This window comes from Miscanthus floridulus, chromosome 1, assembly GCF_019320115.1.
Source record: "Miscanthus floridulus cultivar M001 chromosome 1, ASM1932011v1, whole genome shotgun sequence".
Taxonomy (NCBI): Eukaryota; Viridiplantae; Streptophyta; class Magnoliopsida; order Poales; family Poaceae; genus Miscanthus; species Miscanthus floridulus.
In genome coordinates this window covers 149,471,004-149,495,893 of record NC_089580.1, presented here as the reverse complement: position 1 = coordinate 149,495,893, position 24,890 = coordinate 149,471,004, and the positions used below count along the sequence as shown (strand labels likewise).

Here is a 24,890-nt window from a genome sequence, read left to right as displayed (position 1 = left end):
CGCCAAGACCACCGAAACACCACGCCCGCCCCCTCCGCCCCGACGAAGCAACGCATGGCTGGCCGGCTGCTCTGGATCTCTGGTCCTCAGGCTCGCGTGCGTGCGCGGTCGTGTGGACGCTGCCGGGGAAGGAGGGGCCGCTGGATCCCCGCCGCGCCATCGCCGGGGAAGGAGGGGGTGCTGGATCCGCGCCGCCACGCCACCGGGGAAGGAGGGAAGGAGCATCCGCGCCGGATCCGCGCCGCCACGCCGCTGCAACGAGGAGCGCGCGGCGGATCCATTTCTTGGGAGGGAGAGGGAGCCCGCTGTGGTGGAGAGGAGGAGGAGGAGCGCGCGCTGGATTCGACCTCCCTGGCAGCGCCACCGCCGGATCCCAGAGGGGTCGAGGAGGAGCGCCCGCGCCGTAGTCGATCCGCGGCTTGGGAGGGAGAGGCAGCCCGCCGGGGTGGAGAGGAGGAGGAGCGCCCGCCAGATCTGGCCTCCCTGGCCGCGCCATCACCGGATCCCGCGCGCCGTTGTGGAGGAGATGGCCGCCGCTGTCGGAAGCATGCGGCCTCAACCGTCGGTGCGCGCGACCCTTGCCTAGGTGCGCGGCACCAGCCACCAAGCCCTCTGTCGGGGGCGCGCGACCACCGCGGCCAAGCCCTGCACCGCCGGGAGAGAGTGGAGGGAGGGCCAGAGGGAGAGAGAGTTTGGAGGGAGGGAGAGAGAGGTGGCGCATCCGAGGGAGAGCGTGAGGGAGGGAGGCGGTGCTAGCGGGAGGAAAGGGGCGCTGGGGGCCGGAAGGAGAGGGGAAGAAGAAGGGGTGGCGATGGGAGGGGTGGGGCGCTGGGGACGGGAGTGGGTTAATTAGGATATTTTTTTTTGTTTGCGGAGTGTCCCAGATCGGGGCACTCGGCAAAGTTTTTTTTTCATCTTTCTTCTTCTTCTTCTTCTTCTTTTGTCGAGTGTTCTAGATCTAAGCACTCGGCAAAGTTTTTTTTATTTTTTTTCTTCTCCTTCTTTTCCAGAAAAAAGATTTTATTTCTTTGCCGAGTGTTTCTTTTTAACACTCGGCAAACCCTCTATTTGCCGAGTATTTTTTTTGCCGAGTGTTTTTAGCGCAGCAGTCGGCAAAGAACTGGTTCGCCGAGTGCCCGAGGGAATACACTCGGCAAACATAAAAACACTCGGCAAATTTGAGGATTCCGGTAGTGGTTGTAAGGCAGGTGGGCCCATGGACAACTACCATCACTAGAATTTGATTTCTAGTGGTGATCACCTCAAAACCTACCGCCTCTATAAATAGGGTTATTTCTGGTGGCGGTTTTCTTAAACATCGTCTGCCAATTGAAATGGCAATTTCTTCAACTTAAGAAGACACTAGAAATGGCCTACTTTCTACATGAGATTGTCTTAAGACGACCACCCTAGAAATGGATTCTCAAGGACACATATATAAAATGATAATTTTTTCATATGAAGTGAAACAAAGGCAATGTGTCTATCAAAATTGTAGTGCTAAATGAGATTTACAATTTTGTAGTTGACAAACTTTTCATGAGATAATTTAGGGGTCCAACTATTCGTTATAACGTTCCAAATCTATTTAAAAAGATAACTTTCTAAATGATTTTCAGAGGCGATTGCTTTAGCCAACTGCCTCTGAAAATGATTTCTACCTGCGGTTATCTAACGCAAACCGCCAGTATTAAGGTTCTCACTTGGCAGCAAGAAACGTTTCAGATTCTGAGTAGAATCACTAGAATCACTGTCAAACACCACAAAGAGAGAAACATTTCAGAGAGAATCATTTGGAACTGATTCTTGTTTTTGTATTAGTCCAGAGAAACATCCAAAACCAGCTGGTTCCGTTCATGACTCTAGTTTTAATTTTAAGAATCCAGCGAGCTAGGCAAACAGTTCCATGAAATGATTCAACGTTTGTGAGGGTAATCTAGATTTGAAATGTTTCTACGAGAATGTTACGGCAGCGCAAGAGAGGAGTGTGGCTGCCATGGATTAATGGATGAACAAATTTATTCACATAGTAGATGTCTTAATAACGACGTTAAACAGAAACACATCTAGCCCCTACATTGGTTTTATACGACTCGACTAAAATTGATGAAAAATTTAGCTACATTGCGTCACAATGAAAGTAACTTAATTATTATTCTATTTATGAACAACTTGCATATGGACAATATATTTTCTAGATGGTGTTTTCAGATCATTCTTTTGTTTCGTTTCATATTTCATGAGATTTTCTCAGAGGTTTTCCAAACTTATTCATTACTCCCTCAATTTTAAATTATAAAATATTTTAGCTTTTTTAGATACGTAGCATTTGTTATGCACTTAGATATACACTATATATGTCTAGTAAAAACAATGTATGTCTTGAAAAGTCGATAAGTCTTACCAAGAAAGGTACCTCCGATTTATCAGAACCCTTCTTTTCTCCCAGAATATTTAAGGAGCCTCAGATATATATATATATATATATATATATATATATATATATATATATATATATATATATATATATGTGAATAGGTAAAAGCACTGGTCGTGAAAATTAGCCTGATACAGAAGTTACTATCGGTTGCCACTTGCCACAGTTACGAAAACGTGCGCAACACACTGTCCACAGACTCTACTAGCTCTGTCATCCACCAGAGCTTGTACTGTATATTTAATCCTCGGTTAGCACAATTATTCTGTTGCAGGTTAATAGCTATAGCTACAGCTATAATGGAGAGGCCGGAGCTGGAGCTGGACCTCGGCCTCAGCCTCCACCACCGCTCTGCACCGGAGGAGCCGCCGGGCTTCTTCCTCTGCACGTACTGCGGCCGCAAGTTCTACACCTCGCAGGCGCTCGGCGGCCACCAGAACGCGCACAAGTATGAGCGCACCCTGGCAAAGCGCCACCGCGAGATGGCTGCAGCCGCCATGCGCGCGCACCAAGCAGCAGCGTCTTCCGTGAGGGGCGCCGGCCGCGGCCAGGTCGACGCCGACAGCGTGCGGCCTGGAGGCGCCGCCGGAGCTGCCAGCGGCGTTGCTGGAGCAGAGCCTGAGGCGGCTAAGAACGCGAGGCATGCTGATCCGCCGGCGCCTTGGCAGCGGGGCGACGTCGAGCGCGCCGACAACCTGGACTTGTCACTCAGGCTATGATTAGCCGCCATTTCTCCTGAGCAGGCGACCTCTTCGTTCTGCCTGGCTTTGTTTGTCTGTTCCTAAATGATTAGTTTATGTTTATCCTGCTACGCCTGCCTATATTCGTTGCATATGCTTCAGTTTTTTCTGATGGAATAATGCCTAGCTTGGCAAGAAAAGTATTTGTCGATTTACGTACCCAGACTCCGATCCCACAAGGCTTCAGTTGTTTTCTCTTGATCGATTTGTTGTCAATTTATTTAGCACCTTTTTTTCAGAAGATACTGTTTGGAATGCTCTTTTTTTTGTACTGGGGGCGGGGATTCTTTAATTTAAGCAATTCAAGATTGTGCATATTCCATGTAAGACTTGCTCGCTTGATGAACAAGTACTACAAATTTCTAACTAGATCTATGTACCGGACCTGCTTGATACTAGGTTGATGATGTGGTCGCTAAATTAGACATGCTTCCATACTATGGTTGATTTGCTAAATGATAAGCAAGTATATCTATATGTCCGAAAACCACCCTACTCATTGCAAAGCAAGTTTATTTTGCTTATCCAATTAAGTTAGACACAATTATCATTGATCAGTTACTCTCTTTATCTTGTTGTACCATGATACAGTTGCAGACTTGCAGCCTAGCCAGCTGATGAAAAGTCAAACATATGATGCTTTAGGGGGTGTTTGGTTCGAGCTACTAAACTTTAGTAGCTACCACTACTGGACACGGGTTTTTTGCCGAGTGCCCCAAACACTCGGCAAACCCAAGTTTGCACTCGGCAAAGAGTTTGCCGAGTGTTACACTCGGCAAAGACCCGCCGGCATAGCTTTTGTCGGCAAAGGGTTCTTTGCTGAGTGCAATATATCGGGCACTCAGCAAAGCCTTTGCCGAGTGCCACGTCAGCACTCGGCAAAGAAAAGTTGACCTAACGGAGACCGCCCGTCTGACGTCCCCTTTGCCGAGTGGTGACGTGTCGGGCACTCGGCAAAATATTTTTTTATTTTTTTCCAAAAAATTCTTTGCCGAGTGCCACAGCATCGGCACTCGGCAAAGTGCCCAATTTTGCCGAGTGCTATGGACGAGGCACTCGGCAAAGTGCCCAGTTTTGCCGAGTGCTTTGGACGAGGCACTCGGCAAAGTGCCCAGTTTTGCCGAGTGCCATGACTATAGCACTCGGCAAATCTGGGACCTGAGCCGGTTTTGTCCAGTTTTGCCCAGTTTTGCCGAGTGCTTTTTTGCTTCCCATCTTTACAGACAAACAAATCACATATTCACAACCATCACATGCCTAGAATCACAATATATATCACATAAATGCCTCGTCCATAGTAATATCCATCACAATATCCATCACATACACGATATAGATGACAATGTATATCACATCCACATCCATCACAATATCCACATCCAACACAACCATCACAATATCCATCACAGGATCCAACACAAGTCTAAGTCCATGAAACATAAGAAAAGAGGCCAATCCAAGGTACCTACTGCCACCCTTGCCACCCAGAGTGTGAAGAAGGGCCACCTGGCCCCCCGGGCTGTGGAGGAGGGCCAGCTAGCCACCCAAACTGTGGAGAAGGGCCAGGTTCACTTGGATGCGTCGAGTGGTGCCCTTGAGGAGCCGGGTTCGAACCCGCGGACGGTGGCTGCGCAAAGGAAAAGTGAATTCATGAGTTTCTGCAGGAGGGTCGCACAAGCTAAAGCAATAAACAACCATACTCACCGGACTATGATCAGGAGTATGAACCACTGGAGCGAGGAGCGAAGGTGGCACGGCTATACCCGTCATGGCCTGAAGGTTCGCCATGAACGCGTAAAGGTCCTGCAGCCTCTTCTCCTCGGCCTCCCTCCTTCGCTCTTGCTCCGCCTGCTTGGCTGAGTGCCTAGCCTCCAGCCTCTGCACCTGGGCCTGCAATATTTCACCCGCAATGTTTCAACAATGCAAAGGCAAGATATATGTAAAAGCAATGAACGATGAATAAAACAGGACTAACCTAGAGTTCCGCCACCTGCTATTGTGCACTCTGCTGCCGAGGTTGTATAGGGAGGGAGGAGCTCGTGCTCCTTGCTCGAATCTGGGAGAGGGTGGGAGTAGAGGCCGTGTCAACTTGGCTGTCCGCCATCCAGTACCGGCCGTGCTGCTTCCCTCCTCCAAGCCTCATCATGAGGTCCGCATCCAGGGCTAGGAGGCTGGATCGAAGTCCTCCCCATGGCACGTGTGAGCCGCCGAGGAGTAATCGCTGAGCTTGCTGTGGACGCTCATGTTGGTGTACGCCTCGGGCGGGTCCTCTGGGTTGTAGGTGAGGTCCGGGGCTGTCGCCTTGCCCTTGTGTGCCAGGGCGTACGCCATGAACTCGTTGCACTCCTGGCCACCATGCGACTAGGACTATGAGGAAAACACCAAGATGATTACAAGTAATGAGAATTGAGCGTTCGAATGAATAAAGAAATAAATATAAAGAGCGTTACCCATGTCTGGGCGTACGCGCCGAGGTGGCGGTTGCCTTGGTGGTGTGGCACACCACCCATCTGTAGGCGGCAGTCCCGACAGATGTTGTGCTTTTCCATCCACTCATTCGAGCACCACCTGTCGACAATGGCCGCCCAGCAGGCTCGGTCCTTGGCGCACCAATCAGGACACATCTGCAGACCATCAAGTATATAACATGTCAAAAGATAAAATGAAGCCTACCTATTCTTCATGGAAGGAATCAGTATTAATGTTTCGTACTAACCTAGAGGTACTGCTCCTTGGTGAGCGTCATGGTCCTGGCCGCCTGCTTCCTCACCACCTCACCAAGGACATTCCCATTGTAGTTGATGATGCACTGGAGCCGCGTCTCGTGGTACAGGTCTGAGAGTCGGTTCCTGCAGACCTTGTCCTGCACTCTCTCCGCCCGACCCTCGTACCCCGGGGCGCACCTGAAGAAGTCCTGCATACATGCATCATGTATCATTTCATTATTTTAAGAACGACCAATGAATACAATAAATTGACTAATGTAGTGCGATGAAGACTTACCTAGTGCTCCTGCTTAATCCGCGCCGCCTTGGTGCCTGCGACATTGTCCGTGGCGAGGGCAAAGTGGTCCCACGTCCAGGGCAGCATAGTCATGTTGCCATTGGTGCCTGTGACGGTGACCATGCCAGGGTAGTGCTCCCGAATCAGAAGGCTTAGGATGCCATTGATCTGGCGTACCTGGCCGGCTCCGGACACAACTTCCCAGTTGCTGCACGAGTCATTAAGAAGAATTATTAGTCTCCATTTTGATTGTCAACATGTCATATGAACAAGTAGAGAAAACATGAATGGTTACGTACCCGTCGCCCACGGGTCGAATCATCGGGCGCTGGTGAACTGGGATCGGCCTCCGCGGGAGGGTCGACGGCCTACGCAAGTAGACGGTCGACCCACCAGAGGAAGAGGAACCCCCTATTGTCCCCGCCTCCTCGTGGCCAGATGAAGTGGAACCCCCTGCTGTCGCCGCCTGGTCGTCCTCGTCCCCCGCGGCCGCCCCCTGGTCGCCCTCGTCCCCGGAGGCTGCTACCTGGTCCTCCTCTGGCGACGGGGCACGAGGTATAGGCCTCGTCCTCAGACGGCCGCAGGGGCGTCCGATCCTAGTCCTCCTCGTCGACGTCTCCGCCGGTGGCTCCTCGTCCTCCTGAGCGGGGGGTGTCGCGTAGAGCGAGTGGAGATGCCTCTGCCTTCCCCAGGCATTTTGTCGAGTTCCTGCAATTACAAAGATGCAAAATGAATTTGTAAGTCCTTATAAAGAGATGGAAAATGAACGAAACATAATTGCAAATTAATAATAATAATACTAATAATATAGTATTACATGAATTAGAAATAATCTCCCTCGTCATCATCTCCCTCGTTGTCATCATCTCCCTCGTTGTCATCATCTCCCTCGTTGTCATCGGCATCACTATCAATATTGTCGAAAAAATCGACCTCATCTCCAACGTTGTCATCATTGTCATCGCCTAAACGTAATCGCTCAAGCATTTGTAAGTCATTGGCATTTTGCACCTCATCTCCATCGTCCTCATCTCCATCGTCCTCATCAATGTCATTGTCTACTTCCATGCCCATCAGCGAAGACATGTCTATGTCAAACCTCCCTTCTAGCCCCTCTGGTTGATAGAACTCTCCATCGTATGTGTTTGGGTCAAAGTTGTAATCCTCATCGTTCGGGACAGGCACTTTACCGTGCGGCGATACCTTGTGCACAAGGTACTAGCCCATAAGATTAGGGTCTTTTGGCACGCCCATGGGAGATAATAAACTTGCGTGGCCTGTTGAGCCACAATATAGACATCGTCGCCTCGATAGACGGAATCCTACCGAATTTCGACTTGCCTAAGCTCAGGTGTCGTTCTCGTTACATCAGGATCGAACCAATGGCATTTGAATACGACTGGATTAAGAGGTTTGCGACCCTCAAATCTGAGCTCGTATATTTCTTCGACTATGCCATAGTAGTCGCGGTCATCGGTGCCAGGCGTACAAACTCCGGTATTTGTGGTTCTTCAGTTTGGGCGACTCTGTTCGTGTCTTGTTGTGTGAAAGCGATATCCATTCACATCATAAACGGTAAATGACTTGACCTTATAGGCGAAGCCATTGGCAACCTGTCTCAACTCATCACTCATTTCCGCATCTGTGCTGGCCTGCAAGGTGAGGCCAGATAGATCGTTACATTACTCGCTCGTACGAGCAAAGTGGTGAGTCAAAGATAGAATGAGGTAAATTGGACGGTACCTTCTTACTAAACCAGAAAATGAAATTGGGCACACCATCTTTGAGAAGGTTGTCTTGTTCTTGAGGGGAAGGAGCCCAATCGTCTTGCCAGTACTTATCCAGAAATTCCCTAAAAACGAGAGACAAGGGGGTTGGATGGATGGAGGATAGTGGCGACGTATGTAACAAGCTCATTGAGAACTTACCGCAAATACGGGTTCACTTCGTCAAGGTTCAACAACACATACAGCATGATAGTGCGCCACTCATCATACTGCAAAGTCTTGGTGCTCGATGCGCTTGCGCTTCCGAGTTGCCCTTTGAAAAGGCTGAGGTTCGATGAACTCTCGTCAGCGTTGTAACGAGAGGGTGGATTGTGCACACTTGGAAGGTTGTCCTTATAGTATGCTGTTGTGAAGTTTGACACCTCCTCCATAATGAATGCCGTTGCCACGGACGCCTCAATTTTGGCTTTATTTCTACACTTTTTGTGAAGAACCTTTAGACATCTCTCGATTGGATAGCACCAACGGGCCTGCACGGGACCCCCCATTCGTGCCTCGTACGGTAGGTGCAAAATCAAATGCTGCATCAGCACGAAGAAGCCGGGTGGAAAGATCTTCTCCAACTTGCAGAGCAACACAGGTGCCACTTTCTCTAAGTCAACAACCACGGCTCGAGATAACTCCTTGGCACAAAGCTGACGAAAGAAATAGCTCAACTCTGCCAGCACGCGCTAGACATTCTCGGGGACATATCCCCAGGTCATGGCAGGAAGAAGCCATTCAATCCATATGTGGTAGTCATGACTCTTCATCCCTAAGACTCGCATAGTAGACAAGTTCACTCCCCTCCTCAGATTCACCGCATACCCATCAGGGAACATTAACGTCTGGATCCACCGCAATACCTCCTTCCTTTCGTCCTTTTTCAAGACAAAATCGGCATGAGGCCTTTTCCATTTCTTGCCGGGCGCAGGAGGCTTCATCACTAGCTTTGGTCTATCGCACAACGTCGCCAGGTCTAGTCTAGCCTTAACGTTGTCCTTTGTCTTATCAGGAATGTCCATGAGTGTTGCCCAAAGTGCCTCAGCGACATTCTTTTCAGTGTGCATTACATCAATGTTGTGTGGAAGAAGGAGGTCATTGAAATAGGGGAGCCTAGTCAAGCCAGATATATGAGTCCACATGTGATCCTGACCATATCCAATAAAACCACCTTTGTTGTCATCAATTTTGAGAGCCTCTATCTGAGCACGGACCTCGGCGCCGGTCATCATCTGAGGTGCAGGGTTAGTGACTCGAACACCTTTCGTGAAGTTCTTGATGTCTCATCTGAATGGATGGTTAGAAGGGAGGAATCGACGATGTTGGTCGAACGAAGAGAACTTGTCACCCTTCTTAAACCAATTGAACCTCACAGCTTCCTTGCATACTGGGCATGGGAACTTCCCGTGAACACACCACCCGCTGAATATGCCATACGCTAGGAAGTCATGCAGGGAGTACTGGTACCAGACATGTATTTTGACATTCCTCTTTGTAGCTCGGTCGTATGTCAGTACCCCGTTTTCCCAAGCATCGATCAATTCGTCAATCAGAGGCTCCATGAACACTCCCATATTGTTCCCCGGGTGTCCGGGAATTATGAGCGACAGGAATACGTTCTTGGGTTGAAACATGATGCCGGGGGAAGATTGAGGGGATCACGAACATGGGCCAACAAGTGTACGGGGCCGCCATCATTCCATACGGATTGAACCCGTCTGTTGCCAGCGCTACACGTACATTTCGAGCCTCCTCAGCTTTACCGAGATGTTTACCATCAAAGTGGACCCATGCATCACCATCGGATGGATGTACCATCTTCTCAGAATTGTATCTTTTGCCATTTTTGTGCCATGTCATCTGTTTGGCGGACTCCTCTATCATGAATAGCCATTGGATCCTCGGTATGAAAGGAAGGTACCGTAGGACCTTCTCGGGGATATCAAGCTGCTTCTTCTGGCCATCACTAGAGTCTACCTCCAGAAACCTAGAGGATTTGCACTTTGGACAGTGCGTTGCTTTCTCGTGTTGTTTCCTAAATAGGACGCAACCATTCGGACAAGCATGGATCTACTGATACGGCATCTTCAGTGCACGAAGAAGTTTCTGTGACTCGTACATGTTCTTCGTTAGAACGTGACACTCCGGAAGTAGGGTCCCAACAACTGCCAACATAGCATCGAAGGCGTCTCGACTCAGGCTATACTGCGACTTAAACCCCATTAGGTGTCCAACGACATCCAGTCGTGAAAACCTTGGTCTTTTCGTGAAGGGACTGCTATGCCGAAGACATCATGTCGTAGAACGCCTTTGCGGTTTCCTCTGGTTCCTCCTCCATTCCTTCACCAAACTGTGCCTCATGAAAGTCATCCATCATGTCTGGTACCCCGGCATCACCATCGAAATCCTCGAGGTGTTGTCTCACCACCTCCTCTCTCATATGATCCGCTTCATCGTGGAAGATCCAGCGGGTATAGTTTGGCGTGAATCCAAACTTGCAAAGATCTTCCCCCACCTTCTTCCTATTTTTTCTTTTCCTGTTGTCACATTTGCTACAGGGACACGGCATCCGACTCGCCCCTTGAGCAGCCAGGCCAAATACATGGTCTAAGAAAGCAAAGGTATTGCACATCCATTCTGGGGTCATCTCTGCGTGGCCCGTGTACATCCAGTCACGGTTATCCATCCTCTGACACACACACACACACACACACACACACACACACACACACACACACACACACATATATATATATATATATATATATATATATATATATATATATATATATATATATATATATATAAGCGAGTAATAAAACCAGCAATTGCATCTACACGGCGTTCCTACTATCTAATAGGTGAAGGATAGGTCCTAATCCCACCCGCGGATGCGTAGATGAGGTTAGTCTCCATGCTCTACTCCTATCCGAGATGGAATTTCGGCAGCACCTCCCCGCTGTTCTCCCGATACACGTCCTGGCAGGGAGAGTGTGTATCCGGAGAACAACAGGGAAGAGCTGTCGAAACTCGGTCTCGGACCGGAGCAGACCATGGAAACTAACCCATCTACGCATCCGCGGGCTGTCCAAAAAACGTGGACAATTTGAAACAGATACGGTCGTAGATATGCAAAGATCCTCATACCTACGACCGTATCTCTTTCGGACGGAAGACGCCTAACTGGGTTACGTGATCTAAGACAATGATACGGGAGGAGGGCTTATTTATACCTAGGGTGGCGGTGGAGTCAGGCTAGCGGGGCAGTGGCGAGTCGGGGTAGTGACGAGGCGATGCTGTGCAGGCAGACCCGCAACGCCGACGAAGAGGATCGGGGTCGCCGAGTCCCCTCTGACGTGCTCTTCTCTGCAAAAGAAGAAACACAATACTATAAGTTGAAAATTTCGGCAGAACCTCCCCTGTACGGGGAGGTTTCCAAAACCTGCAAGAAAAAACCGACACGATGGCCGACAACCACATATCAAGGGAACAAATACGGCACGATGGCCGATAGCCAGATATATATTAATCCACCACCAACACACCACCACCTCCACCACCACAACCACACCACCACCACCACAACCACCACACTAACACCACCACCACGACCACGACCACACCACCACCACCACAACCTCCACCACCACGACCACACCACCACCACCACACCACCACCACCACAACCACCACACTACCACCACCACCACGACCACGACCACACCACCACATCCACCACAACGACCATGACCACACCACCACATCCACCACAACGACCACACCACCACATCCACCACAACGACCACACCACCACCACCTCAACGAACACACTACCCTCCTTCTCCACCTCCACCTCCACCTCCACCTACACCTCCTCCTTCACCAGCATTGTACACCATGAAGCGAGAGAAGTGCATACCTAGACGTCGGAGGGACGTCGGAGGCCACGGACGGGGAGAGGGTCACGGACAGGGCGGCGTCAAGGGGCTAGGGCGGGGAACCTCCTCCTTCTCTCTTCTCGGCCTCCTCTCTTCTCCTGTTCCCCTTCTCCTCTTCCTCTCTTTCTCCCACCTTCTGCTCGGAACGGGGGCGGGCACGGCGGACAGCGTGGATGAGGTTGGCGGGTGGCGCAGGGTCCTCCTCCTTCTCTGGTGGCTGGTGGATGGCGCGGAGGTTCTCCTCCTCCTCGGGGCGGGCCGGCCGGCGGGCGTGGGGGGCGGCGCGGCTAGGGCGGGGCACCTTCGGCGGGTTGAGGCGAGCGGTGGGGTGGGGCTCCTCCGGTGGCATGCTCCTCCTCCCACCTCCTCTGGCGGCCGGGGGCTGGGGGCATGCGGGGTGGCGGTGGCGGGGTGGCCGGTGGCGGGGTGGCGGTGGCGGGGGCACGCGGGGTGGCCGGGGCCGGGGGCGCGCGGGGTGGCGGTGGCGACGGCCGGGGCAGCACGGGGTGGGGCGGGGCAGCGGAGCATGGCGGGGCGGCGCGGGGAGGCAAGGTGGCGGCGCTGTGTGTGGTGTGTGTGAGTGTGTCGGTCGGGAGGCCGATGTATTTTTTTTAACCGCCCACAGCTTTGCCGAGTGCCAAGATCTATGGCACTCGGCAAAGAAGATTCCCTTTTTTTATTTAAAAATCTTTGCCGAGTGCCAGGCGTTAGGGACTCGGCAAATAATTAAGTTTGCCGAGTGCCACGGATTGGCACTCGGCAAATTTTTTTTTTGCCACCAATTTTTTTTGGTAGCCCTACAACAGTACCAGGAACCACATATTCAAATTTTGCACATTTTGACTGACTTTTACTATATTTCATTAGTTTATTCCATTTTGTTGATTTTTTTCAGAAAATACGAGTTTGAACTGCAGGTGCATCGAATATTGGATTTGAATGATTCAAAAAATGACATTCATGTTTGTGAGTGTAAGTTTAGGTCAAATCCAGGAACTAACCTAAAATTTCTATCAACTTGCTCACGGGGCAACGCCACCAAATTGCGTGCGAGTTGTTTTTTAATTCCATAAAATGCAAACAAAATCGAAAAAACATGAAACTTGTGGAGATGCCGTGTTATCATATGCGTAGGCTGTGGTAAAAATTTGAGAAAGTTTCGAGCACGTTGTCACGTACCATGCTTACAAACCAGGAGCATGGTACGTGACAACGTACTCGAAACTTTCTCAAATTTTTACCACAGCCTACGCATACGATAACACGGCATCTCCACAAGTTTCATGTTTTTTCGATTTCATTTGTATTTTATGGAATTAAAAAAAAACTCGCACGTAATTTGGTGGCATTGCCCCGTGAGCAAGTTGATAGAAATTTTAGGTCAGTTCCTGGATTTCGCCTAAACTTACACTCACAAGCATGAATGTCATTATTCGAATCATTCAAATCCAATATTCGATGCACCTGCAGTTCAAACTCGTATTTTCCGAAAAAATCAACCAAATGGAATAAACTAATGAAATATAGAAAAAATCAGTCAAAATGTGCAAAATTTGAATATGTGGTTCCTGGTACTGTTGTAGGGCTACCAAAAAAATTGGTGGCCAAAATCAAAAAAAAAATATGCCGAGTGCCAATCTGTGGCACTCGGCAAACTTAATTATTTGCCGAGTGCCTAACGCCTGGCACTCGGCAAAGTTGACGGCGTTGGGTCTGTTATGCCTCTGACAATATTTGCCGAGTGCTCTAGTTTGCCGAGGGCCTGACACTCGGCATATTAAGGTTTGCCGAGTGCCTATATTTTGCCGAGTACTAGGCACTCGGCAAAATAGCCTTTGCCGAGTGTTTTATTTTGCCGACGGCTGCACTCGGCAAACTGAGTCTTTGCCGAGTGCCCGATATTTGGCACTTGACAAAGTATTCGACACTCGGTAAATTACCAGTTTCCCGTAGTGTACTAAATGGTTTAGTCATTTTTAGTAACTCTAGAGTTATTAGAGAGGACTAAAGCCTTTTTAGTAGCTTTTAGTCATAGCGTTTGGTTAAAAAGTTACTAAAGTGACTAAAAGCTACTAAATTTAGTAGCTACTAGGCGAACCAAACATGCCCTTAGTTATTCCCTTTGTACTCTCCGATCCGATCCCGTCTCTGGGTTAAAAAAGACAGGGAATTTAAGAAGGTGTATGCTACTGTACAGGAGGAGGTATGTATGCTCAACTTTCTTCGCTTAAACATAAGTTTTGAATTTGAACTTTCGAAGTCAATTCACTACGTGAAAAATAGTTTGTAGCAACGGTTTTTTTAGGGGCGGCTATCATTGGAGCAGCCCCTATAGTGGCGTGCTCGGGCTCTAGCACAGCAGCCGCCCCTACAAATGCCATAGTAGGGGCGGCTGGTAATACGAGTCGTCCCTACAAATGCGTTGATTTGTAGGGACGACTGGTATGCAGAGGCGGTTATTACCAGCCGCCCCTGCTGTGTCCATTTGTAGGGGCGGCTGAATCACCAGCCGCCCCTACAAATGCCCGCTGCATATTCAGTTAAATTCTACTAGGTTGACACAACATAGCATTTGGCCCACTCTCAAATTCGCAGGCTCAATTAAGGTTGTAGATGATCTCGTCCATCCATCTTGATCCAACGGGGAGGATGCAATCTTCCTCGTATAAAACAGACGCCAGAACCCCTATCCACACCCACCCCTTCCTTTCCCAGCTCCGCCCTAGCCCTAGCCTGCGCCGCCACCAGCCACAACTCCCCAGTGCCTAGGCCTTAGCTCCCTCCCTTGCCGGTGATGACTACCGTGGGGAAGCGAATCATGCTCGCAGCTGGAGACAAAAGCTCGAGAGCCACACACCTCATTTCTCTCCTCCACCTCCTATTCACGCGCTAAGAAACTACAGCGGCTGGGCGTCCCGTGCGAGTCGGCGCCTCTGCACTAGCTCGACAGCTAGGCCCACGGGGGAGGGGGGAACGCGGCAGGGACTACAGCGGCCGGATCTCGTGCGCCCTCGTGCGTGGCCAAGGCGACGATGACTGGATCTACGGCGGTGAGGTCCTAGCAGCAGTGGGTCCGTGCCTCTACGCCAGCTCGGGCTGCAGCCGGGCACACGACGCGCGTTCCCTTGCCTGCTCGCCGATGGCCGTGGGCGCGGTGGCCTCTGCAGTTCCGGGGGCACGACGGCAATGGATGACGAGATCCCCTTCCTCCTCTCGATGAGATCAGGTGGCAGCGACTCATCTCCACTGCCGGTTCGAATCTTATTATCAGTTGTCTAGATTTGGTGCGTTTTCGTGAGATCTGGAGCATCTTGGCTTGGAGTCTATTATGTTGTTTATGAAAGCGTGTTCTACAGTTTGCTTGCTCATTCTCTTTGGGCCGATAGCAGGAGCTGATCTTGTGTCTCAGATTTGCAGGTCAAGCAGCAGCTAGCCCAGCGGTAGCAGTTTGACCTACAGGAGGAGTTCAACATTGTTAGTCAGCAAGATTAGCCATGCTCTATCTGCAGGCCAGAGTTTACAACATTAACCACAGCTCGGCTCTGCCTTGTTCTTTTGTTTCTTGCAATAAATGCATTTCGTTTCCTTGCAGCTAGCTGTAGCTGCAGTATCTGTTTGGGCTTGTGGTCATATTTGAATTATATATGCATATATGTTTGGGTCGAATTTGAATTGTAAATTTATTTTTTTTGTGAAAAATGTACTATAGGGGCGGTTCTAGACTGAACCGCCTCTACAAACAGGTATTATAGGGGTGGCTGGTACTACGGCCGCATCTACAAATCGATTTTATACAAACGGCTGGCAACACCAGCCATCCCTACAAATTAATTTATTAATGCGGTCTGGGAACCGCCCCTACAAATGCAAGATTTGTAGAGACGGTATGGTAGGGGCGGCTGGCCGAGCCGCCTCTATAAAGCCTCACCATCTGCCCCAGCCGCCTCTATAAAGCCTCACCATCTGCCCCTACTAATCCTGTCTGTGGTAGTGATTGATGGCTTCACGTGAAGAAGTGTTCTAGAAAAAAAACCAATTGATGGAAAAATATAGCCTTCTTCATGTGTGGCAGGCCAGGTTCTGAAACAGCTGTTGTCAGCCTGACAGAGTGCTGAATTTTTTTTAGAACTGGTCACATTAATTAACTAAATGGAAAGCCAGCCAGTTAAATGTTTGAGATATCTTAGACTAACATGTCTGCAATATGATATTAGTTATATACCATGAAATTACAATCTGTTTCGAAATTGTTTTACATTTGGCATTGCTCAAAGAGAACAATTATGTATTCTGATTTTGCTGTCCATATTGACTTCCACTTTGGATATAGATATCAGAAGTTTTCCCCGCAAAACCACTTCAGAAAAACTAGCTAGCTAGAGCAACCTTTTTTTTTTTGCTAAGTGGCACGTTTAGTGGGTACTTGTTGATGTTTGCCTAGCAAGAGGATCAAATGTATATCTATTCGCATGAGTATTTAAATGTATACGACATATATAGTTTTAGGAATTTTTTCCCTTTGAGATATAGGGCAGGCTCCATCCTCTTTGCAGTCCACAGGCCCACAGCCTCTACCATACAGTGCTCTCAAAATACTGACTGACAAAACATTTATGCATGGTTGAGGGACATATACTAGCCAAAAGTTTCAGAATTGTCCTATATATTCATATAGGTTATTTGGACCTACTATGTATTTTTTGTACCTACTAGTGATCAATGTACATATGGTTTTGGTTCTTTCCGTCCTGGATTATGCATATTAATAAACTAGAGCTATCAGAGATAGTTGTATAGTTGATAAAACTTTATAATTTGAAATTGGGTGGCATGGAACATCTGCAAACGAGCTCCACGAAGCCCGGCCTGTGTTTCAAAGGAAAAAGAATCACTTTCTTTCGTTGAAAAAAAAATCTGATTCTTCAAAAGCAATTAAAGCCTAATCTTAAGCTCTTGGAGTATGAGTCCCAGACGAAAAGATTAATTAATGAATATGTGTGGGTTTTCATCAGCTAGTTTCTCAATCTGCTATATATTTGGCTGAATTAACCACATAGTCTACAGTTATGAAAGAATGGAGATGGACAAAGGATCAATACAGTCCTTTTTTTTTTTGCTCAATACTCTCTCTATATTTGTATCTACACTGCTTACTTAAAAACTTGACTCCACAACCTGTCATCATATTAGTGTGACTTCAACCCTGAATCTCAATCTAATCCACATAATTTATTAATATTCCCAATTTTAATTCAACCTGAAATCTGAATTGAATTTTCTTGATCTTGCAGCTTATGTTTTAAAGTTAACGTGTATATATATAAATGTCAACTAGACTCGTAGACATATTATGAAAAGATTGCCATTGTTGTTGACAAGCTTTTTTATTCACATGCAGATGTGTTTCACGTCCAAAATTTAGGTAAAGCTTTCTAGAAATGTATTAAGCATTCATAGTAAATATTAATTGGCAATAGTTATTAAATATAAATAAGATCTATGAATCTTTTAACAAATGAGATAGATCCCACTATTTGACTCTGCAGGAACAAATGTGCATGGATCGCATCTGCAACTGGCACTATTTCAGAATTGATTTTTAGGGGCGGCTCGTAACTCTTTGTAGGGGCGGTTTGGCCAGCCGTCCCTACCGAACCGTCTCTACAAATCATGCATTTGTAGGGGCAGTTTCCAGGCCGCCCCTACAAATCGATTTGTAGGGGCGGCTGTAGTACCAGCCGCTCCTATAAATCGATTTGTAGGGGTGACTGTAGTACCAGCCGCCCCTACAAATACCTGTTTGTAGGGGCGGTTCAATCTAGAACCGTCCCTACAGTATGTTTTCCTGCAAAAAAAAATCAAATTTACAATTCAAAATCGCGTTGCCGAACGCCCCGCGACCAACGTTCCGAACCGCGTTCGCGTTGCCGAACGCCCCGCGACCACGACTACAAGCACAAGAGTATTATATGAACTACAATTACAAGTCCAATTCACAAGAATATATACAATCCATCATTAAATATACAAATTCTATACACATTGTTATCAACGTCCTAGAGCTAGCATTTTAGTCTCACGAAGGTATTGGTACTGAGGATTTGTACCTAACTCAGACTCTCGGTCATGGTAGACGTCTTTGACATGTACAATCTGGTCCAATATGAAATTGCAAAGGTCGCCGATGAGCTCTAAGAGTTGGTCATCCTTGTATGGGTCTCTTTTCATTCCTTTCTCTTCTCTCCACTACAAGAGAACAAGTTTTGGTTTAGTATTTCATACCATGTATGAAGTTTTTATACTACGGGTGAAGAGGTTCAAACTTACCCTTAAGGGGTGTCTCCTGTAGGCACCGGTGTTACTCATCATAGAACATATATAGTATCTACACTGTACACTCCTAGACTTCTGCTTGGGACACTGTGTGTTTTGCATATGAAAATGTTAAGTAATGCTTTTGACAGCCATGTAATGGAGTATTGAAGAAGTAAGTTACACTTACCGCACATAGTGTTTTTATAGCCAGCTTTTCCTTCCTCGCTGGATCATGCCTTCCGTGATGATTAGTGACATAGAACCTAAATGTCATGTTTGAATTATTTTAGCAAATACAACTTGTTAGAATCCAAAAGTGAACGTTACAAGTACGTATACAAACATATAAGCTAATGAGGATTGTCGATATGTATACGTCTTGAGAATCGATATGAAGTCTTTGTATGTCACCGGGTCCCTATCTATTGAATCAAAGACCCATGCCATGCTCCTCCCGACATCGACGGCTATACAAATCCAGTGGTTGCTACATGGATTTAATCATAGAACTAGATAAGCTCTTTTGCATCGAATAAAATATATCGAACAAAGCTTTAAGTACAGAGTTGAACTTACTCGAAGTTGTATGGTAGACATATAGTAGAGTGTTGTTGGAGAGTTTTGAAAGCCAGGGCAATGTATGCAGCAACCTTAAGGGACTCTTTCCTTAGTTTCGCCGTACGGATGCGCTCTTTCTCCTGAAGAGTCTTTGCAGCAGCTAGCTCTTTGGCATTCAGTGTCCACCGTTTAGGGTAATTAAAATTTGTTTGGGCTATAGCTTGAGGGTCTAGATACCCGGATTTCACACTTGGCATTTGTTTGACAATGTGCACTTGCATTCTACAAATCACGGCATGGGTTAGTTACAACAAAATTCAAAGATTACATTCATATCATATCATGAGGACAAGGACTTATAGGCACCACGTGCGAATTAGATTCATCTCCATTTCTCCTAGGTGAAAGCATGTGTGCATGTCATTGAAGTCAAAGACAATTTTCCCGGCTGGGCTTCCAAATGTGCCGGTGGGGAAGCATGCTTGTATGAGATTTATGCTCGTTGGGAGAACACGCAAGTACCAATCATGGAACCTTCTCATTCCAAGTGGTAGGCGCTGGATGTCCCGGTTTGGTAGGAAGGGCTTGCCTCTTTCATATGTTTTCGGGCAATCCTTTGACTATTTGATGACATCAACATTTGGATACTGCTTTGCAATTTGGTGGAGTTTGCTAGTGACGGCCTCCTCAGAACCCTGTGATGGGACATTTTTAACTTGGTTCTCAGGCTTGAACTGGTCATGGGAAAACCACTTGGACACTGACGAGACATCTTTCATCAGAACATAAACTGGCCTTATGGTGATTGGATGCTTCTTTCGAAGTTCCCATTCAGGCACGTCCTCATCTTCTTGTGCATCACCTTCTTCAGGAGGCACTCGTTGTTCATGTATCGACTGTGCTTGTTGAGAAGACTGTGACATCTCATCATGCACTTGCTCGGTACGAGCTGGAGAAGGTTATGGCATCTCATCAGGCACATGCTCGCTAGGAGGCGGGGAAGAATATGACATCTCAGGAATGTGGTGGTCACGAGATGGTGAAAATATCTCCTCGACCTCAACAACTCGCTCCAAATTTGGGAGAGGGGGAGGCGGCAAAGAAGCAGTCAATATAATGTCCCGTTTGTACCAGAGGATGAACTGCCCCATAACATCTCTGAGTAACACCAGCCCCTTGGGAGTTGCGTAGTATATCCTCCACTACATGAACTCGGGCTTCACTATATGCATCTCGACCCTAGTGTAGTCTGGCGGTATCTTATTATTGTGGTGTAAGCCACGGGAGGATGTGACACACCCATTGCCACCACCATCATAGTGTTCTATCGGCCGCTGAGAAACACCAAGGTGCAACTAGTTGGTTCCCGTATGCGATCGACGGGGGTTGTGGCTACAGTGGAACCATGGCTGCTAGGAACTTTCAGAGGGCTGCCAACTAATACCAGTTCTCCTGGTGGCATCACTAATATCCGTGGCTCCATAGACAGTCCTTGCTCCTCCAGCGCCTTCGTAACTAGAGCCTTCACTTGGAGCTCAAGACTAGTCTCCCGGTCTCTGCCATGTTTCTTGTACATGTGCCTGTCCTCTTCGAATCCTTGCTTCCAGGTCATCCTTTTCCCTAGCCCCTTGGTGCGGCCTGTGTGCTCCTTGTTTCCTAAACTAAGGCTAAGCTCGTCCCTCTCTCTGGAAGGATTGAATGAGCCCTTCTCCTTGTCTTCCGCATATTTTAGTATCTTTGATACTGCCCCTTGGGTCTCCGGCTTATCAAACTTAAGATTACCGCCGGATGATTCTGTACTCCTCGCATATATCCAATTCCTTAAGCGTACCTTCAAATTCATCACATCGATATTCCCAACAGCTGCTGCCTCTTTGTCCATCTTCCTAAACTTATCTTCCTTAGCATAGTAGCCACCGGGGCCTAGATGATGGTGGTATTTGTTCCTCTTCGCCAGCTCGGTGTTACGGGCACTGAGCTCCAATGCCTCCGGTGAAGTCTTCTGAGCCACGAGCTCCTCCCATTGACTAGGAGTTATTTTGCCAAACTCGTTGAAGGGAGTTAACCCCTTTTGGATATACTTTGTGTTGAGCTCCCACCTCCAATGTCGGAATGACTCTCCCATTATCCTGAAAGCATTTTTTTACCAGTTCATGCTTACCCTCCGGAAATCTAAAATTGAGCTTCAGCTACCTATCTCATAATTCATTCTTTTTGTTCTCTGGTACCTCTTTCTAGTTAGGGATTGCTGGGTTCAATTTATCTCTTACTAGGGCCCCGATCGCATTACGGAATTGTCCTCTTAATTCCTTCGGCTCAAGGATCTCCCCTGCTGGCCCGACCTCCGTTATCACATAGCATGCCTTATCTGGATATAGATTTCCTTTTCTATCCCCTCATTTCCTCTTAGGCTTGGTAGTCGTGGTTGTGTCTTGAGGTTGTGGAGCAGAGGCATCGTGATTCGTCTCTGTGGCTGTTGCCTCTGCTCTCCTTTCCTCTACTCCGTCTTGTCCAGCGAGATGTCACAGACGTCGATGTCGTCTTTTCCGAGTTTCAGGAGGGACCTGTATATACGATAGGTCAAAGTGTTAGCAGAGGTAACACAACCAAAGCTTTAGCAAAATTTACAAGCTAAGGCTTTTTCCCTACCTCCTCGTTCAGGTTAAAATCCTTGTCCAAAACTTCCTCCGTTGGCCTCCTTCTGGCTTCACGTGGGAAATGATTCTTGGGACTTTCATATCCCTCTTCTGAGTCATCATCATCATCAGCATCATCCTCTTCTTCTTCGCCTTCAGCAGCCTCTCCTGCTCTTCCTTCTACTCCCCCTTCCTCCTCGTCACACTGCTCCTGAGTAAGCATCACTTCTAGATCCTTTTCTAACTCGTTATCGAACTGCTCCTGAGTTAGCTGGTCCTCTAGTGCTTGCTCCTCATAGGTTGGCTGCTCATCATGCTTGGGGCATCAGGCTGCACTGACTGGTGTCCGCGACATTATTTCGCGCTTTGTTCTAATAGATGCAAGAAAGTGTGCTTTAGGTACGCGAGAAGGTATAAGAAATAAAAAAGGTCTATAAACCAAAGTAGTCATATAAAACAACAATATATAAAAAACGAGTAGTAGCAGTAGTAGAGGCCTCAGAAACATGTCAATCATCATTTGATCATGAACTTGGAGCATCAAGGCATCATAATAGAGAAGAGAGGAGAAGGTAATGTAGGGGCGGCTGCTAATGATGCCAAGTTCCTCACAAGTTCTTGATCATCAGCTCATATTCCATATAATGTATGGACTTGGACAATTTCATCATCGGCAAAACAAAGGAGAGGAGAGGAGAGGGGAGATTTGGCAAAAAAAAAAAAGCAACAACTGCTTAACAAACATGGAGAGGAAAATGTGTAAAAAAAAAGCAGCAGCGGCTTCCCAAACATAGAGGATAGAAAAGGTGGCAAAAATAGAGGAAAGGGGAGATTTGGCAAAAAAAAGCAGGTGCTGCTTCCCAAAAAAGGCAACAGCTGCCATACTGACTTTGCTCGATCACACATGAACATCATATGCTTAATATCTTCTGAACCTGATAGGCAGATCGGACAATCAGAAGTAGTAGACAGTAGTAGTAGGGAAGTAGTCGAATTAGTTGACAGAAGTACAAGTAGTTGATAGAAGACAAAAGTAGAAGTAGTAAACAGTAGTAGTAGGGAAGTAGTAGAAGTAGCAAAAAAAAGCAATAGCTGCTTAGGAGAGGAGAAGAGTAGAGTGGAGTAGAGGAGAGTAGTAGTAGAAGAGGAGTGGTAGAGTAGTAGGAGAAGAGCAGGAGGACAGTATAGTAGTAGAGTAGTAGTAGGAGTAGCAAGTAGTAGTAATAGGAGTTGTAGGAGACCAACCAACAGCCACTAGTAGTAAGAGTTGATAGAAGACAGAAGATAATAAGTAGCAATAGTAGTAAGTAGAGAGAGGAGTAGTAGGAGTAGCAAGTAGTAGTAGGAGCAGCTGGCCAGCAACCACCAAGTACTAGGAGCAGACAGCAAGTACAGAGAAGATTAGTAGCCACCAACCACATAGTAAGAGCGAATAGTAGTAGAGAGTAGAGACTATGGAGTAGTAGAGCAGTAGTAGGACAACAAGTTGCCGTTGCACACAAATATTAAACAGCAGCAGCTGCAACCACTAGGGAAGAATGGCATCCGAGCACAGCACAAACACTAACACTAGGTACTTGTATGCATTCAAATAACCAGATAAAAATAGAAACAGAACTACTTAATTATCTGTTTCTTTTTCTGATCACAGAGCAGAGCCTTGTTATTAGAAATGTAAAGCTCGATTAACTGCAGTAACAAAACCAATAAGGCTAGCTATGGTCTGACTTATTCTCTTCACAATTTGGGTAAACAAGTCTTCAAAATGGCACCATTTCTACTTGCCAGCTGATACACGTGACCATTTCTTTCTTGCAGCATGAGGAGAGAGCATTTATATTGAAATTTTCAGCAATTGAAATATATAACGAAGTTGTAAGGGATCTTCTTAGTGCAGAAAGCACATCACTTGGACTTTGGGATGATGCAGAGGTCAGAGCAACAAATAGCTATATTTTTAATTTTTTAGAGAAAAGAAAGAGAGAAGAAAAGGTATCCTACTGTCCCCATGCACTGATTATGGTTTTGATGCTGTTTATTTCTACAGAAGGGAACATATGTAGAAAACCTTACAGAGGTGATCTTGAGGGATTCGGACCACCTGAAAGAACTTATTTCTGTGTGTGAAGGTGTGTACTTTAGTAGTTTGTTTAAGGAACTCCTTTCTTTAATACCTAATTGGTGATTATTATCATCTCAGTGTACTTTGTGTTCTTGTACCAGCTCAAAGGAGGACCGGAGAGACATACCTAAATGAAAACAGCTCCAGATCACACCAAATACTTAAACTGGTTTGCCTACTGCTCGGTTGCATGTAGAAAAGAAAAGGGCTTGGTAGATTCATGTAAAATAGCCGCTGCCTAATTCCATCACTTATGATTTGATAAATGATTCTTTCAGACTATCAAAAGTTCTGCTCGTGAGTTCTTGGGTAAGGACAAGTCAACAACACTTGTTGCTAGTGTGGTGAGAAATAATTATTTACTCGTATTTCTTTCATGGCATAAAATGGGTAAGCAAGTATAAGCACATTTGACTGTACTATGCAGAACTTTGTTGATTTGGCTGGAAGTGAACGTGCATCTCAGGCATTATCAGCTGGGGCTAGGCTGAAGGAAGGCTGTCATATTAATAGAAGTCTACTTACCCTCGGAACTGTGATTCGGAAACTAAGGTACAACCATAACTCAGTGTTCCAGTTCCAGTTTAGTATGCTCCTCATACGATAAAAATACTCTTTATTTTTTTGGAGCATCAGAGCATTTAATTGTTTACCTATTTTCATTTCTGCAGCAAGGTAAGAAATGGACACATACCATACCGAGATTCAAAGCTCACACGCATATTACAGCCTTCTCTAGGAGGCAATGCAAGGACAGCTATTATTTGTACAATGAGCCCAGCCCGAAGCCATATGTAACAGTCAAGAAATACCTTGATGTTTGCAAGTTGTGCAAAGGAAGTGGTGACAAATGCCCAGGTTAATGTGGTTATGTCTGATAAAGCACTAGTTAAGCAATTACAAAAAGAACTTGCAAGGTTGCAGAGTGAACTGAGATGCCCAACTTCATATTCCGGTCTTTTTGCTGAAACTGAAAAATGTGCACGCCATAGGTCTATTCTTATGTCACAAGGCTAACTAAACGTTCAAACTTATATAGCAGACCAGTGCTTTCAATTTCTCTACTCATATTTTACCATAACACATGACATGTTCTTTTTGCTGTTTAGATGATAACTACTGCAGATTGTCAATTTGGCCTGAAATCATTCACATTGCCAGTTCTCAATGAGGTAGGTAACTAAAAAATCAAATGGACATTTATGCGTTTTGTCAGTTCCCAATGAGGTAGCTAAAATCAAATGGACATTCATGCTAACAAGCTACAGCATGCTAACAAGCTGAAAATGGCTTAATACTCAACAACTTATTGCTTCAGGAAAATCATGGGAGGTCAATTACTTCCCAATATGCAGACCCAGGCATAGTTTCA

The 24,890-nt window shown here is 46.8% G+C and overlaps 1 protein-coding gene and 1 pseudogene across 1 annotated transcript; both read left to right on the top strand.

Moving 5' to 3' along the window:
• The first annotated feature begins 2,726 nt into the window (after positions 1–2,726).
• LOC136497672 (uncharacterized) lies at positions 2,727–3,328 on the top strand. Its single transcript, XM_066493524.1, has one exon. The coding sequence runs from the start codon at positions 2,737–2,739 to the stop codon at positions 3,154–3,156; it is 420 nt and encodes a 139-aa protein (XP_066349621.1). The 5' UTR covers positions 2,727–2,736; the 3' UTR covers positions 3,157–3,328.
• Positions 3,329–12,277: 8,949 nt separating this feature from the next.
• On the top strand, positions 12,278–24,535 carry LOC136465246 (kinesin-like protein KIN-7F; annotated as a pseudogene).
• Positions 24,536–24,890: the final 355 nt, after the last annotated feature.